Here is a 16206-nt window from a genome sequence, read left to right as displayed (position 1 = left end):
AGTTTTTTGTATTTTTAGTAGAGACGGGGTTTCACTGTGTTCGCTAGGATGGTCTCGATCTCCTGACCTTGTGATCCGCCCGTCTCGGCCTCCCAAATTCTTTTATACAGTATTATCTGCATTGGAAGCATTCTGGTGTATTTATTCCCTGTAGCAAGTGGATCGTGATTGTGTGCTGTGCTAGCTCTGTGGGAGGAAGGGCAAAAAAAAAAAAAAGGTTCCAGATTCCGGGACCAGTTATGTTTGCAAGCACCAGTTACTAGTTGGATGATTGTTACCGAAACATAAACCTGGACACTTATTGTCCCATGCCTACCTTGTCATAGCTAATAACGGTACTTGGTCTTTTTAGATCCCTTTTCAATTCTTACATAATGCTGTCATTTCATGACCAACTTCATGCCCATAATTTTTCTTTCTAATAGTGTTTTCCTATCCTTCTAAGACTTGATGGTGATTTAATATAACCTGACTTGAAGCACCAGTAAAGATCTTTGCTACTCCTCATATTGGAACCCTCCACCAAGACTGGATTCAGCGGCTTATGTAGGGCTAGGTCACAGTCAGGACCCCTGGCACTTCCAGTCTGTGGATTTGCTTTCTCCTTCCAAAACCCAAGCTCTTGATTTCTTTCTTACTGCTCTTACCACGCATGATAATTTTGTTATAAGAGTTCTCAAAGCCTTTTGGTAAAGACATAGGCCACTTGTAAATAAATATACATTGAGAGAATTTGTGCTTTTTCCCCTTGTATCAAGTAAATTGCATTGAAAGTTATAAAAGGAGTAGAATTCTTGCATTGAGCTTCTGGGTTAGGGGACAGGAGGACAAGGATCAGTACAAATGACAGCTTTCTTTCTGCTCAAATCTGTGAGATTTAAGAGCATTTCCCACTGTGGTGCTAGGGAACTGTTAGGATAGAGGGGAAGAGATGTCTTTTTTATTTTTAACTATTTAGCTAAACACATACTAGGTCAAAATACCAGCCATGAGAGTTTTCATAGAAGGGAGAATCTTCTCAAAGACAGAAGGGCTGGAAAATGTGGTCATTAGTGTGCAGGCCTCTGAGTCGGGTCAAACTGTATTTGAACTGGCCCTTCTGCCAATGGCCTGCAGCCTCAGGCAAGGCACTGCACCTCTCTGATCTTCAGTTTTCTCATCTCTAAAATAAGGACAAAATTGGAAGGAAAAACCCTCACAAGGTTGTCAAAAAATATAAATGATGTAATGCATGTAAAATAATCAGCCCAGGAGTACAGGCCTGGTAAATGGCGGTTGTTAAGATTACTCTTGTTAATAAAAATTCCAAGTCAAAAATCTTGCCTTGGGATCTGACTACTGATTCTCTTTGTAGAATTTCCTAAGGAAATATTAACATATATTCACAGCTCAGTCAACAGATGTTTACTGAGCTCCAGCTACATACCAGACTTTGTGTTAGATACTCAGAACACAAAAGTGAGTTAGGAAATAGCCCTGCCTTTGTGGAGATGTGCTACCAGTATGAAAACAGGCAAAGGTGGCACCGTTCACCAATTTTACTGGAAAGTGGGAGGCCTCAGTGTGGGGGGGTCACTCTTGGTTTGGATGTTAGATGAAGAGATTCTCATAGTTCTCAGGATTAGGAGGTTACCCAGAACAGAGAATGGCATGAACTAAAATACAGTGGGTTCAGGAAATACAAGTGGACAGAGGACGAGAGCCTAATCTAAACCTCCACCTTGCCACCAAACAGCAGAACATCGCTGGTGCTCAAACCAGTGCCCCTAGATGGGGGTCCCTGAGTTCAGGTTTAGCCTGGCAGTGGGCCAAGGATCCCTGAGGAAGCAGATCCCTTTTAGGGTGCTTTGGCTTGGGATGACCCTACATAGTACTGTCTGGGAGACCTCACTCGGGTGGATTGCTCACAGCCTTCTCTGGTCCTTGGAGCTTGGAAGACCTATGCATATAGGAGAGTGAGATCGCTGGTAGTAGAAGCATAATTAGATGATGCCCACTAAAAAACCTAAACTTTTCATCAAAGAAATGAACAATGCTATACATTTGAGTTCCCCTTACTCTTGAGGGATGAAGAAAGGCTTAAGTTGACTGTTGGGCAGATGTTAGCTTGTGTCTGAGATCTGTTTCTCTAAAAACGTAAGGCCTTCTTTACTTTCTCCCTTAATCATCAGACACAGGACTGGCTTCAGGGGCATGTGACCTGTGTAGTCACACAAGGCCCCATTCTTAGAAGGGCCTCATGCTTGGTTTAATGAGCTGCTGCCACCATCTTGTAATTCTTAATCAAGTTTTTAAAAGGGATTCTGTATTTTCATTTTGCACTAGTCCCTCCAATTATATAGCTGGACCTGACAGACATATGTTGCTGCTAGGACTGGTGAGAAAGGAAATGAGGCCATCCCACTAACTGTAGTATTTATAGATGGCAGATCCTGGTGGTTGTGAAAAGTGGGGGTTTTGTGCACTTGTAAGAGCATTTGCAGTGCAGTACATGGTAACACTCGTCCATGAAATAATGACCAGTTTTGAAATGCTTTCTAGTATAAATGCTACAGTGATGTCAGCTGAAACACAAATGTTAGAAGGTATCTTTTCATTCTTCGTAACCCTTAACCTGTAAACCTGGGATGTTCCCTCACCTAGCTTTTAACTGCAAGGTGGTTGTATTTTGAATCCCTAAATCAAGAAGTCTAGAGCAACTTTATTGTCAAACTTGGAATCCAGCATTCATCACTGTGTTTCACTCTTCGATGCTGGAATATTAACAGTACTGGAGTCCCATAAATTATGTATTTGTTGCTGAATGTTGCTGCCAGCTATGAGTGGCAAAGCAGTTTCTTATGTAACTTACTTTGGTTTTACAAGATCATTGATGTGTATCAAGATGCCTCAACAAATGAAATGTAGTTCAAATCATACAATTACGAGTCTGTGCAACTAGACAGATTTTTCTTGCCCTTGAGTGTCACGGTGGTGGCACTCTATACTTTAAAAAGTGTGAAATAACAACCAGGAGAGATAGGGAAAACCCAATTGACTTTTTAAAAAATGAATACATGTAAAAGATTTTATATTAGGCATTAATTAATAATTAACTGACTGGCAGAGTAAGAGGTTACAGTCAGTCCAAAGGAAAATCCAAAGAGTAGACACATACATAGGCAACAGAGAATGTGAAAATGAATTTGTTAGCAGACGCACAGCCGGCTTCTCCCATGGGCAGGGTGGGGTGTGGGATTAGGTGTGTCTTCACTGGACAAGATTTGTTTGCAATAATATCAGTATTCTTTATAGAGTTGTAAGCAGGTTAGTAAAAGTACTAAAAGATGTAGTCCCCTGTAGAATCAGATAGCCCAGAAGAGTGTGCTAGACAACACCTGAAGTTCTGCTGAAAAGATGACCAGTGATCTCTTTTTGCCCATTTCAAGTCTTTCTGAGTTTACCTGATTGTGCTTCCCCCCTCCTCCCCTGTGATCATAATAATCTCAATGATTATCCTTCATCACACACACACACAAAAAAATAGGCTAGTGTCAGGAGGTTAGTCCTGATTATTTATATTGGTAGAGTAAAGAGTCTTAATGAACCATATGGGCCACTCATATTTGCTTTGCATATCCAGAGCCACACAGTATCCAACAATTTTGTGTTAAGCCCACAAAATTCACTTCTACCTGGAAGTTTTTATAAAGAATCTTGCACTGGACACTGGACTTTTCTTTTCTTTTTTTTCTTTTTGGAGACAGAGTCTCGCTCTGTTGCCCAGGCTGGAGTGCAGTGGTGTGATCTTGGCTCACCGCCATCTCCACCTCCAGGTTCAAGCCATTCTCCTGCCTCAGCCTCCCAAGTAGCTGGGATTACAGGCATGCGCCACCATGCCCAGCTAATTTTTGTATTTTCAGTAGAGATGGAGTTTCTTCACATTGACCAGGCTGGTCTTGAACTCCCAAAGTGCTGAGATTACAGGTGTGAGCCACCGCTGGACTGGACTTTTCAGAGCCTCTAAAATTTGCCATACCAAGGCTAGAAAACTAAGCTCAAGAAACTCTATTATATTTCACCTGCAGTACTTGCAACAGTTGAATTCCTCAAAGTTTCCACCATTTGCTAGGGTCTTGGCCTGGTACCTTCCTTACCAGTTGTAAGGCCAGGACCCTGCAAATTAGATACCAGGCCAGTTTTCCTGGGAAGGCTTTGTAAGTTGGCTCTATGAGTTCTTAAAGTGGCTAGTCATATCTGATTCAGTGAGCATCATTCTCACACATGACACTCCAGGTTATACAGTTGATTTGCCCAGTTATATCTTGCCAATAGATTCTCACTGAATCAATGCAAATAACTGTGTTTCCATGAAAATTAAGGAGTCTCTGTAACAGTTTTCTTAAATTCTGGGCAGTCAGTGAGAATTGGGTATCATTTCTTAAATGTTTTGATTTAACTTATAATAACAGAGTTTACAAAATTGTGGGTTAGAGATAGATTTAAAATAAGAGAAAAGGCATCCTCATATATCCAGAAAATAGAACATTAAAACAACATCAACAGTATTCCAGACAAATAACCACAATAGAATTTCCCTGTTCTGTTCATTCAGTTCTATGAATGAACTGTAATTAATTCTTGTTCTGATGGTTCTTGGTTTAGCAGTTCACATTCATGAAGCCATCTGCATTCAGACTAAAAAGGGTCCAGAAATCCAAGGAAATCCTGACTCAATCCACTGGCACAGCTTAAAAATTATCTAAGCAATGTCAGCTCAGCGGCCTGTGCCAAAGAGTCTGTTCTTTGAAATATCAATATTTTAAAATACCTAGTACAAATAGTTCTTTTCCATGAAACTCTGAGGCTATCCTTTATTGAAGTCACAAACCCTATAGCAGGGCCTTCAGGCAAGGATCAGAATAATACAGAAATTATCTACAGATTATAGCGATTTTGTAACTTAAGGATTAATTTGTAATTGTGACCAATGATATCAGAATGAGGGAAAGTAAAATTCCCCATTGGGATATGCTATATAACTATTTCCTAAGAATTGTGATCAGTATTTCCCCATGGGTAAAAACATTATAGACAATAACGACATCAGGAAATATCCACAGTCTTCCAATAAAACATATCATTTCTGAAATACTAAGAAAATTTTTTACTTACTGATTTAACCTAGGGCTGGCTGAGCATCTCTTCTGATCTGACAATTACTCCCATTTACTCTTAAAATAGTCACACAGCAAACATATGCAATTATTTATAGCATTTCTTTTTTAAATTTTTTTTCCTTTTTCAGACAAGATCTCGCTCTGTCACCCAGGCTGGAGTGCAGTGGTATGATCACAGCTTGCTGCAGCCTCAACCTTTCAGGCTCAAGTGATCCTCTGATCTCAGCCTCCCTAGTAGCTGGAACTACAGGCGTGTACCACCACATCTGACTATTTTTTTAATTTTTGTAGAGACAGGGTCTCACCGTGCTGCCCAGGCTGCTCTCAAATTCCTTGGCTCAAGCAGTCCTTCTGCCTCAGCTTCCCAAAGTGCTGGGATTACAGACATGAGCCACTGCACCTCACCACATTTCTCTTTTTGTAAGACAAGGGAACAAGTCTTTATGATTTTCTAGGACCTCTTTGGGAAATCTTCAGGCATAAAACACATCCTAAAAATTTTATTTTTTCAAAACAGAGGTTCACTTTGGAAAGGCAAAACCAGGGTTGTATACAGGAAGACATTTTTCTTCAAAGGGTTAACGTGTTTAAGTTCCCTTGTCCTTTGTTCCCTGCTCTCAAGGCCAGACTTCCTTACTCTCTGTGTGCCCTTGCCCTGGGAAACAGCCTTCCTCTCAGTCTTTATCTATGGAGCCCACAGTCCACATCTGCTGCTCCCTCTGTAAATCACCCCTCCCGTCGCAACGCCCCTACCCCCACCGCCAAAACTGTTTTCCCACCAGTGTAACCGCATCCCTGCCCTTCTCAAGTTAGCCAGCCGAGTTCAGCTTAGATTGTGCAGTCCAACTCTAGCCAATGGAGACTGGACACAGCAGTAGAAGCCAATGTGTTAGGGATAAAGCCACTGTTTTCCTTTGTTCAGTGTGCTCTTGTGGTGACCAGACTAACGAGCAGCACCCTTCTGCAGAAGTAAACCTTGCCTTGCTGAGAAATCAACTGTTGGAGTGTGCATTTTATTTGTTACTTCAGGCTTTATTACTAACAAGAGTTGTCAAGGGAATTTTAAGTGGGGTAAGATAGGAGCACGGCTGCTTAAGAAGCAATACCTGGTTATCTATATAATTAAAGCAGTAAAACATTTAAAAATAAAGCATAGATGATAACACAATTTTAAATAATTTAAAATTCTTTTCACACGTGAGTACTTCTTGTTCTCTCTTATTTTTCTTAAGAGCATTAATCAAGTCAACATTAAAGTACTGAAAATAATTCTGGTGAGACACAGAATCTCTGCTAGCTAGGCAGATTCCACAGAAGGTAAAGAACATCCTTTCACATTGTAGGCATTAATCAGTAAACTAAGGAAGCAAGCCATTAAAACTGAGGGAACTTAGCCAAAATTGTAATGCATCTTATAGCTTTTTTTCAGACTAAAGTATTATAAGCCAAAGCAAGTAAAACTCACTTTCCAAGTTTTGTCCTTCATTTTTCTCTTTCGTATTCCGGAACAAATTGACACTTTAGTATTACCCTTTTCATCTTCATTCTCTCAAAAGTATACAGTGGAGTTTTCCAGAAGCTATAAGAAGTGATATTATGATTATGATAAATACAGAAAGATGATTATCCAGCTCTCCTATTAAGCCAGATATTAGAAAGACTTGCAAAAATATTAAAGAATGTCATTTTTCTCATCATAATTTTTTGTTTTGGAAAATGTCTTTTTTTTTTTTTTTTACAAAATATGTGACATGTTAAAATGAAATGGATTCATCATTGCTGTTTTCAACTGAATTAATGTTTTTAAAATTTCTCAGTTTTATTTCCAAATACAGTAAACATTGATCATTATCACTTATTAAACCAAAGCTCTTTGGTGTCCTCAAATAAGTTTTAAGAGTATAAAGGGATTGTGAGACCAAAAAGTTCAAGAACCACTGCTTTGATACAAAGCTAACCTGTTTTTCTTCGAAAAACAAAAACCATTGTATTTCTTTTTCATTAATGCTCCTGGCATAATCTCAACCACCCATTTAAATTATAATAATTAACCAAAGAAACTAAGTTATATTTCATAGAGAAAATTAGGAGGAGGGAGGATATGGACAAATCATCCCATATAATCATTTTAGCAGACTAGCAAAACTCATGAACACACATTACTGAAATTTCCATAGTGACATACGGCACTTTTACATTCCCTTAAAGTGGCAAAAAATGAACTCATGTATTGACACAACTCAAAGGTATAGCCTCGCTATAGCATAGAAAAATAAGAAGCAAACATATGTAAACTTAATATTATACTTTATACAGAGTCACAGTATTCTAACTTATGTAGACATTATCTAGGTATCCAATGATTATTGATTAGCTCGGGTTAACATTAGTCCATTTTGTTACCTAAGGATCTTGGAAATTATCTTTAAGTTGATATGCTACAAAATATAATTGCTATTCATATAAAAAAGTTTGTCAGAATAATTATTCAATTCAGCTGAACACAATTTATGTTTTTAATAATCTTAAACATTATGTATGAGCTCATTTGGCCAGCTATCCTGAATAAATTTAGGATAAATAAAAATAAAATGCACACTTGTATTCTGTTCAACACTAATAAATCAGAGAAAGATGTAACATTTTAAAACCTATGTTACTAGTCTTATTTGCCAAATGAAACTTAATTTTATGAACTTGGATTCTTAAAATATTACTGAATTGGCTAGCAGTTTCTGTTAAAAGGATTTTTATGTTTAAGTCTAGCAGGTTCACAATATTAGAGGTTTGATGTTCTGTGATTTTAGGAGGACTCAATTTATAAAAGCACTTGTTTATCTCTATCAGACAATCAGAACAAGTTCTTTTAATTTAAAAGGTATTGTAATCCAATTTATTGACACCCTCTGGAAATAGGAAAGCATTCCACACACAGCAAGAGGTGAAGACTTTTCTGGATTATAAACACATAGACAGAGCTTAATAGCTTTAGGTTTTCAACTTCAGCCACAGATCAAGAATAAACAGAAACACAAAAAAAATCACCAGTCCAGATATCAAAGAGCTGTTCTCCTTCCCAGTAGAAACAAAATTCTTCATTGATTTGAGCTCAAAATAGACAACCATCCAAAAAAAAAAAAAAACCCAAGAAACTATATACCCTGTTCTCTCACCCAACAAAGATAGATCTCTGTAATCCATTGTTAACAATCACTCAGACCATAAAACTAAATTCTCCATCATCTTTGCTGCCAAGAAGGAGTAACTTGTTAGCCCTGCATAAACTAGAAAGAAAAATAAAACAGAATCAGGAGAGAGAGAGTAAAAACTAGAGAAATGGAGAGCCTGTGAAATTCAGGTCTGTTACTACTATGGATTCACTCTGGGAGCCAAGAAAAGGCATGGCTGGTCCTAAGCCACTTGTGAGGTACACACCTCAGGCAACACAGTTTACCTGGCTGTGTCAGGTAAATCCGGTGGGCATCTCAACGGATGACCTTCAAAACTCTTCAAGGATAATTTTGTAAAAGGGAAAATCATGACTCTTGAACAAATATAAAATGAACATATGCTATAGATTTTAATTACTTAAGGAAGGAGGGAACCAGTAAGAAGTTACAGCCCATTCAACAATCAGCTTTTTTCCTTAAGTGTTGTAACTGACAGATTACCTCTTCCTGGGGCCTGAACATGTCAAGGAGCATTCAGACTTATTTTAAATCCCGGATACTCTTCTGACCTTTAGCATGCTGAAAATTCCATCAGGTTTCTGAGATCTACACTTGGGGCTCAGAGTGAGTGAGCACATTGGCTGACCTTGCTGAGGTTTCTGCCGCGAGGCCTTGCATTTGTTCTCCTAAACTGTCACTAACCCTTGGTTTATTTCACAGCGACAAAGTCCAGGCCCTCTCCTATGCGCAGCACACGCGACAGCTGATCTCCTGTGGCGGTGATGGTGGGATTGTCGTCTGGAACATGGACGTGGAGAGGCAGGAGGTAGGTGGCACAGCAGGGTGGGGTGGGCCTTGTGGTTCTGGCCCTCCTCCCTTCTTGCTTATTTCTTATTCCTTTATGATTAAACCATGAAATAAGGCATATAACATCAAAGGATTATAGCATAAAAGGAGTTGTTTGGGTTGAGGTTTTTTTTTCCCCCCTCACAAGTTGGCATGTAACATTCCTGTGATGGAGATTTTGTAAGAATTTTAACTGAGACCAAGCTGTTTAAATCTGTTACACCATTCACAGCGAAAGTACAGGTGAGGAAAAGAAATCATCTACTTCCTGGTGATTAGTCCTTTGGTATAAAATGCCCTACAAAAACAGAGGACTCACGTGATTTATGTCATGGAAGAAAATAGTGGCTAAGATGAAGCAAGAATCCTTAGTTTGGTATTAATAGAAATACTAGAAATAATTATTTTGTACTTTATAAGTCATGTTCTAAATAGTTCCCCAGATATAAATATATCCTTAGTTTTTTAGCACATATTTACATGTTATCAGAACATTCTTTTTTATGAGCTTTCATTTTAATCTTTGAGCATCTTAACAAGTATGTTTCCTGCTTATCTCCTTTGACAAGCACTTTGAAGTTAACCGTTTTCCCGTTACATTAGAATTATTCTGGGTAGACTTCCCCTTTGACAATGCACATTCTTATAATTAATTTCTTGCAGGATACAAGAATTACATAGAAAAGAAACATTTTAAAAAGACAAAAGTCTCCTACCTTCTTTGCATGCCCTCACCCCAGTCTCATTTCAGGAGAGTAGTTGCTATTACCCACAATGTAATGCCTTTTTCAAATGCCAGTAATTACATGCTTAAGAAGATTAAAGCTTTATTTGTTCAGATCCTAAGTCCATGGGAATTCTATTAGTAACCAATCAAAATGATCATTACTGTTAGAAGGTGGGGAATTGTAGAACATTGCTTTTGAAAACTATACTTGGCACCATTAATACAAAGGCTGGAGATGTTTGCAATGAGTGCTGGTCATGTTAACCATGTTCCCACATGGCTGGTGATTATGTCCTGGGTTGGGTTCTGCATGGCAGCCTGCTTTGGGTTAGGGACAGTCACACCTGGTCTTTCCTGACTTCTTTCTGGACCCACCTAACCAAACCAGGGGAGGGGAGAAGGACCCGATTCTTTTCCCTTGGCACATGCAGCCTGGACCCTTTATGGACAGCGGCCAAAGGAGGATAACAGTGTGGTGTCCAGAGATGAAACCAAGTGGTTGATGGGCAGTTCTTTGAGCAACCTTGTTTATGAGCCTCTTGATATGCAGATATAGATTATCCAATACTATTGACTAATTTAAAATCTTAGTGAGTCAACACTCTAAATAAGCAATGGAGCATTCATTTTTTTGAAAGTATCATTTTTATAAACAAATTTCCTGAGATTTTTGTTTTAATCTTAGCCTCTATGGAGCTGCTTCCTAGTTATAAGTGCTGTGTAATGCTCACCTTGGGAGGTCTGCGACACATAATGAAATTGTCTCTAACCTGAAGTACTGACAGACTTTCCGGAAGAAAAGGCTTGTAGGAGGAAACTTCAGAATTCTATTAAATGGTATAAATGATGAAATTATAGTAGATATATGCTAGAGCATCAGCGCTGGGTATTTAGAAGGGTATTTTAGAATGGAGTCATCATTGGCTAATGTTCTCAGTGAAGGATTGATGGAGGAATATTGTGCTGAAGGATCAACAGGGTCTGGATGTGCTCTGAGCAGGAGCACATGGGCTTTGCAGGCCAAGAAACAGCAAGAGTAAGGACAAGGGGAACACAATAGGTTGATGCGGTGCATTAGTGCTCATGAGCAATTTAGAGCAGCAGTCAGATGAGAGGATGGCAGCTAGCTGAAAGATAAGAGCAGACAATGGAAGACCTCAAGTAGCTGGATGTAGATCGAGCGACATCTCATAGGTTGAACAGGTGTCTTATACAGTTAAGAAAATCCATTTTTGTTTTGTTAACTTTTAGCATTTTTTAAAAGTATATATTGTATATAATATTCTTGGTAGAAAAGTTACAAAGTGCTCATTAGTAAATAGAAAAGATGTTAGTTACTCATACTACCACCACCCAGAAATAGCACTCTGAACATGTTGGCATACATCCTTCCTAACATTTTTCTCTACACATAACGTGTGTAAGACTTTTTTTTTTTTTTTAACAAAAAATAGAATCACAAACATGCTGATTTATTTTTTTTCCCCTTTATCGGTCCTTAACTCCCAAATGCCTCCTCATGCATACCCACTGTGATGCATTTAATGTGTGTCCTGAACACACATGCTTCCTTATAAAAGGTGTGTGTATCTGTGTGTGTGTGTATGTGTCTGTGTGTGTGTTTTAAAGTTTACATAACTCAGCCGGGCGTGGTGGCTAATGCCTGCTGTAATCCCAGCTTTTGGGAGGCCCAGGCGAGTGGATCACTTGAGGTCAGGAGTTCGAGACCAGGCTGGCCAACATGGCAAAACCCTGTTTCTACTAACAATACAAAAAAAAATTAGCCAGGCATGGTGGCAGACGCCTGTCATCTCAGCTTCTCAGGAGGCTGAGGCAGGAGAATTGGATGAACCTGGGAGGCGAAGGTTGCAGTGAGCCAAGGTCACACCATTGTACTCCAGCCTGGGCAACACAGCAAGACTGTTTCAAAAAAAAAAAAAGAAAAAAAAAAGTTTACGTAACTGATGTACTGTAAGTCTAGTTCTATTTCCAACTTTTGCCACTGAACCCTTTTGAGCTGTACCATCCTGCTGTTTCTTGTGGTGCTTCTGCACAGGACCCCATCATATGTACCAGTCACATTTTACTTCTTTGTTTCCCAAGCAAAGGGCATGTAGACTGGCACAGACTCCCTGGTACCACACACAGTGCCCAGATGACCTTCTTGTATGTGTCCCCTCACAGATCTGCACTGTGTGAGACTCTCAGGGCCATAAACCCAAGAGTGGGATCAATTGAAGGTATATTCTTGATTTTGCTAAATGCAACCAAACAGCTGTACTCATTTATACTTCTAATGGAGAACAGGGAGTTTTCTGACACCCCACATCCTCACCAGTAGCAATTATTCCCTCCCTTTCTGGTTTTGCCCTTTTGGAGACAGAGGTAAAATAGTATCTCATTTTTATTTGCATTCTCTTTTTAACAGTAAATTTGAGCCTCTCGTCACATATGTTAGCCATTCAGACTTCCCTGACTGTGAACTGCATGCTCATATCTTTTGTATCTTCTGCCCATTTCTCAACTGTTTTTTGTGATTTCCATATTGATTTTCCAGGGGTTCTTTGTATACAGTAATTTGCAGGAGTTGTTAGTTACAAACTTTATAAATATCTTCTCCTAGTCTGTCTTAACTCTGTGCTATGATACTGTTTAATAACCTGGGGGTTTTGTGTTAGTTTATTATATATTGAACATGTTCCATGTCTTTAAATATTTATCTGTTTTTACTACATAATTTTAATGGTAATAAGTTGGTATTCGAGAAATTGTTTCACAAACAGACATTAATACTGCCCCCTCCAGCCTCATCCCTCGTTTTCCCCATCTGCGCTCCATCCATCCCCAGGTCTCAGTTGTCTTATTTGTCTGAGAACCTCAGCCTGGGTCAGAAGCTCCTGTGATCCCTCTGCCAAAGCACTCGGTGCTTCTCCCTCTTGGGCCTTCACACACTTATGCTTATGTAAATAATTATTAATCATATTTTCATGATGGTGGAGATTCTTATTCACCACAACATCCCATCCCCAGGGCCTGCCACAGAATAGACATTCGGTAAATATTTTTTGAATGATTGACTGAGAAATCACATCTCTTAGAAACACATCCTGATTGCTCTGTAAGTTTCATCAGGGTCAGTGGTTCCATTGTCCTCACTGCTGGCCACAGTGACCTGTTCTGTGCTTTATTTGACAAGACCCCTGAATGGTTGGACAGTGATTCCTGCCAAAAGTGTGATCAGCCTTTCTTCTGGAACTTCAAGCAAATGTGGGACAGTAAGAAAATTGGTCTAAGACAGGTGAGTGATACGGATGCTTCATCAAAATGTAATTGTGTGGAAATAGCTCAACCATGTGATCTTAGAAGAAATCACACCCCTGGGTGGGAGTTGTGGTGAGGGTAAATTATTATCCTGGAGTCACCTTGTGATTGCACAGTAATTTACTCTGTTAGTCTACCGTAGCTCATTCCTGCTGGATTCAGTTTCTGTAGTGGCTGGTTCCCAGTAGGCAGTTAGGGATGTGATTTTAGAATTCTAGTGGCCTCTACTGCAATACACCTTACAATTAGAGGTGTCATGCTTAGTTCGTATGGATACCAGACCATGAAATTATATAAATTATATAAATGGTGTTTCTCACTCCTTAATTATTTTACTTTCCCTCCTTCTGATTAAGTTTGGTTATTTAGATCTACTTACAATACAGCATTCTCAATCTGAGTCCATGGTTCAGTTTGGTCTTCCCCGAGGAAATAAAATGTTAGGTCACCTAGGCTTATACCATGGCCAAAGTCAGCAGATTGAATCAGGTTTCCTGCATGTTCTTCTTCATCCAGCAGCATAATCTCCTGAGATGTCAGTTTCTCAGACACCCTGCTGTAAGATCACCTGGCCCCTGGGTGGTTCCTCTGTAGTTCCTAGTATGATTATTGGAAAGGACCAAGAGTAGGGAAAAGCAAGAGAGTGGGGAGGTGTCCCGGTCATGTGTGTTACCCAACAGTCCTTGTTGAATAAACAGAGCCCCAAAAAAGAACACATCTAGTGTGTTCCCTTTAGTTCTGAGGCACTCTTGTTCAGCATCCTCACCTGGATGCAGTTGATTACACCTCTCTCTGCCGGGAGGGGTGAGGTGCGGGGGCCTCAGGAGCCAAGGGAGCCACGATGAGTATCTATTTTCTCTCCCTCCTCCAGCACCACTGCCGCAAGTGTGGGAAGGCTGTCTGCGGCAAATGCAGCTCCAAGCGCTCTTCCATCCCCCTGATGGGCTTCGAGTTTGAAGTGAGAGTCTGTGACAGCTGCCACGAAGCCATTACAGATGAAGAGTAAGTTCTTGCAGCCTGAGGACCACTTCAGGTTAAAGCGAGAGTCTAATCTGAGCCCTGCACTCAGTGCCGCAGCCATCACTAGGGTTGCTCTAGTTTCTGCTGGTTTAGAATATAGTCCATGGCGAGTAGTAAAAGCTCTCCTTTGCCACCAAGAGATTTGTGTTATCCTGTGAGACAGGAGAAGAGAAAATACACTCAAAGAATTCATCTCTGTGTTCTTTGTAATTTCTAGGTTATGTGCCTTTAAAATAGGTGCTCTCAGAACAAACCCTTCTGTCTGCTCATTTACTTGAGAATTACCCAGGAGTATAAGGGCTCAGGATTCACTTTCTGTCCCAAGCTGGTATATTTACAGGAGTTGAGTGAGTCCATGGGTCCAGAAGGTTTCATTTTCCGGGAAGAGCTAAGTCACTTTACCCAATAGGCAGATATTCCCAGTTGCCCAGTTGCTCAGCTGGCTGCTCGTCAGACCTGCCCAATAACCCAGGACATAGGTTACTACCCCTCAGTGTGCTGTGGAGGTGTGGGGACAAATCTATGTTATCTCTTTAGTGTTGGCTCATTGAAAGCTGCCCCCAGATGTAAACACAGTGCTCTACAGCATTTCGCTAATTTTAGTGACTTACAGGAGGATCTGCGGGTTAGCTTGTCTTCCCAATCCTCCCAGCACCTTATATTACAGTAAAATCATAAGTAGTCTTATCCATATCAAATATAAAATAAGATGCCGTTGCATAAGTATGCATTTATGTTCACTCATTATTTTCCACTCATCATACATGATGAAATTAGTAAGAGGGTTTTCTCATTGAATTAGAGAGTACAAGAGACCTTAGAGATAGTCTACTTTAATTCTTCATTTTCTAGCTAAAGATATAGACTTTAAGAGTCTAAAGGGCTTACAGTTAAGCCTAAATCTTCTAAAAATTTAAAGTAACCATTTTAAGATACTGAAGATCTATCCTGCCAATTTAGCTGTAGAAAAAAAAAAAGAAGAAAAAAAAAAATTGTCCTGAGAGAGCCCACTGCAGTGAAGCGGGCCCTTGGAAGCATGGTAAGAGCGCTGCCTCCTAGACTGCACCCTGAGCCTTTTCCCACCTCTGTTTCTTCTGCCTCTTCTCTGTGGAAGCACTTGCATTGCCTCTAGAGCACCTAGGCAGTTGACAAGTCTTCTTACTTAAAAAAAAAAAAGTATATGCTAAAAATCCAAAAATAATGATGTTTGTTTGTTATTTTGTTTTGCTTGTTACAGCTTTAGAATACTATAGAAAAACCAAGTCTGCAGTCATACCAGTGAAAAAGGAAAAATGAATGGAGGGGGATAGTTCTCCAATTAGAATGACATTTAGTAATATCATGGGACACTTAGTACTATCTTGGTCCTTTTTTTTTTTTTAATTAAATAGACTATTTTACTGGCAAGTCCTTCTGAGCTCAAACTTAGCAAAAGCACTATGGTTTTTAAAAGCTTGGGTGGAGATTATCACAGACACCATCAGAGCAACATTCTCCAGAAGGACTTCTAGAGATTTTCATCTCTTTCCCATTTTAAAGACTATAAGAATTCTTGTATTTTTTTAAATCATAACTGGTCCCTAGGGAATAAAGTCAGATCTGAGGAACATTCCTATCAGTGAAGCAGTTTTAGCCATGAGGCCAAAATTTAGAGCCTAATGTCATCCTAGATCTCTCTCATTCATATGTTACAACCTTTTCTTCTCAGAAGCTTTCTTTGCTCCTTCCAGACGTGCACCCACAGCCACCTTCCATGACAGTAAACATAACATTGTGCATGTGCATTTCGATGCAACCAGAGGATGGTTACTGACTTCTGGAACTGACAAGGTTATTAAGGTAAGATGCCATCTTATTAAGAAGCTTTCTGTCTTTGGCCTCATATAAATATACAGGAACACCAAGAACAGGGGAGGCACTGCTCTAAAGGTTATCCTTGGGTGGCCAGCCATGGTGGCATGTG

The 16206-nt window shown here is 39.7% G+C and overlaps 1 protein-coding gene across 5 annotated transcripts in view; it reads left to right on the top strand.

Annotated features, from left to right (window-relative positions):
• Positions 1-16206, top strand: part of WDFY2 (WD repeat and FYVE domain containing 2) — a 193148-nt gene that overhangs the window by 168566 nt on the left and 8376 nt on the right. For all 5 annotated transcript variants that reach the window (XM_033177648.1, XM_033177644.1, XM_033177645.1 and 2 more), the window contains 4 exons: positions 9050-9155; positions 13099-13200; positions 14095-14225; positions 15974-16082. In XM_033177648.1, coding sequence (XP_033033539.1) covers positions 9050-9155; positions 13099-13200; positions 14095-14225; positions 15974-16082 — 448 coding nt within the window. The remainder of the gene's footprint in view (positions 1-9049; positions 9156-13098; positions 13201-14094; positions 14226-15973; positions 16083-16206) is intronic.

Source organism: Trachypithecus francoisi, unplaced genomic scaffold, assembly GCF_009764315.1.
Source record: "Trachypithecus francoisi isolate TF-2019V2 unplaced genomic scaffold, Tfra_2.0 Lachesis_group18, whole genome shotgun sequence".
NCBI lineage: Eukaryota > Metazoa > Chordata > Mammalia > Primates > Cercopithecidae > Trachypithecus > Trachypithecus francoisi.
This window is presented reverse-complemented; position numbering and strand designations above follow the sequence as displayed.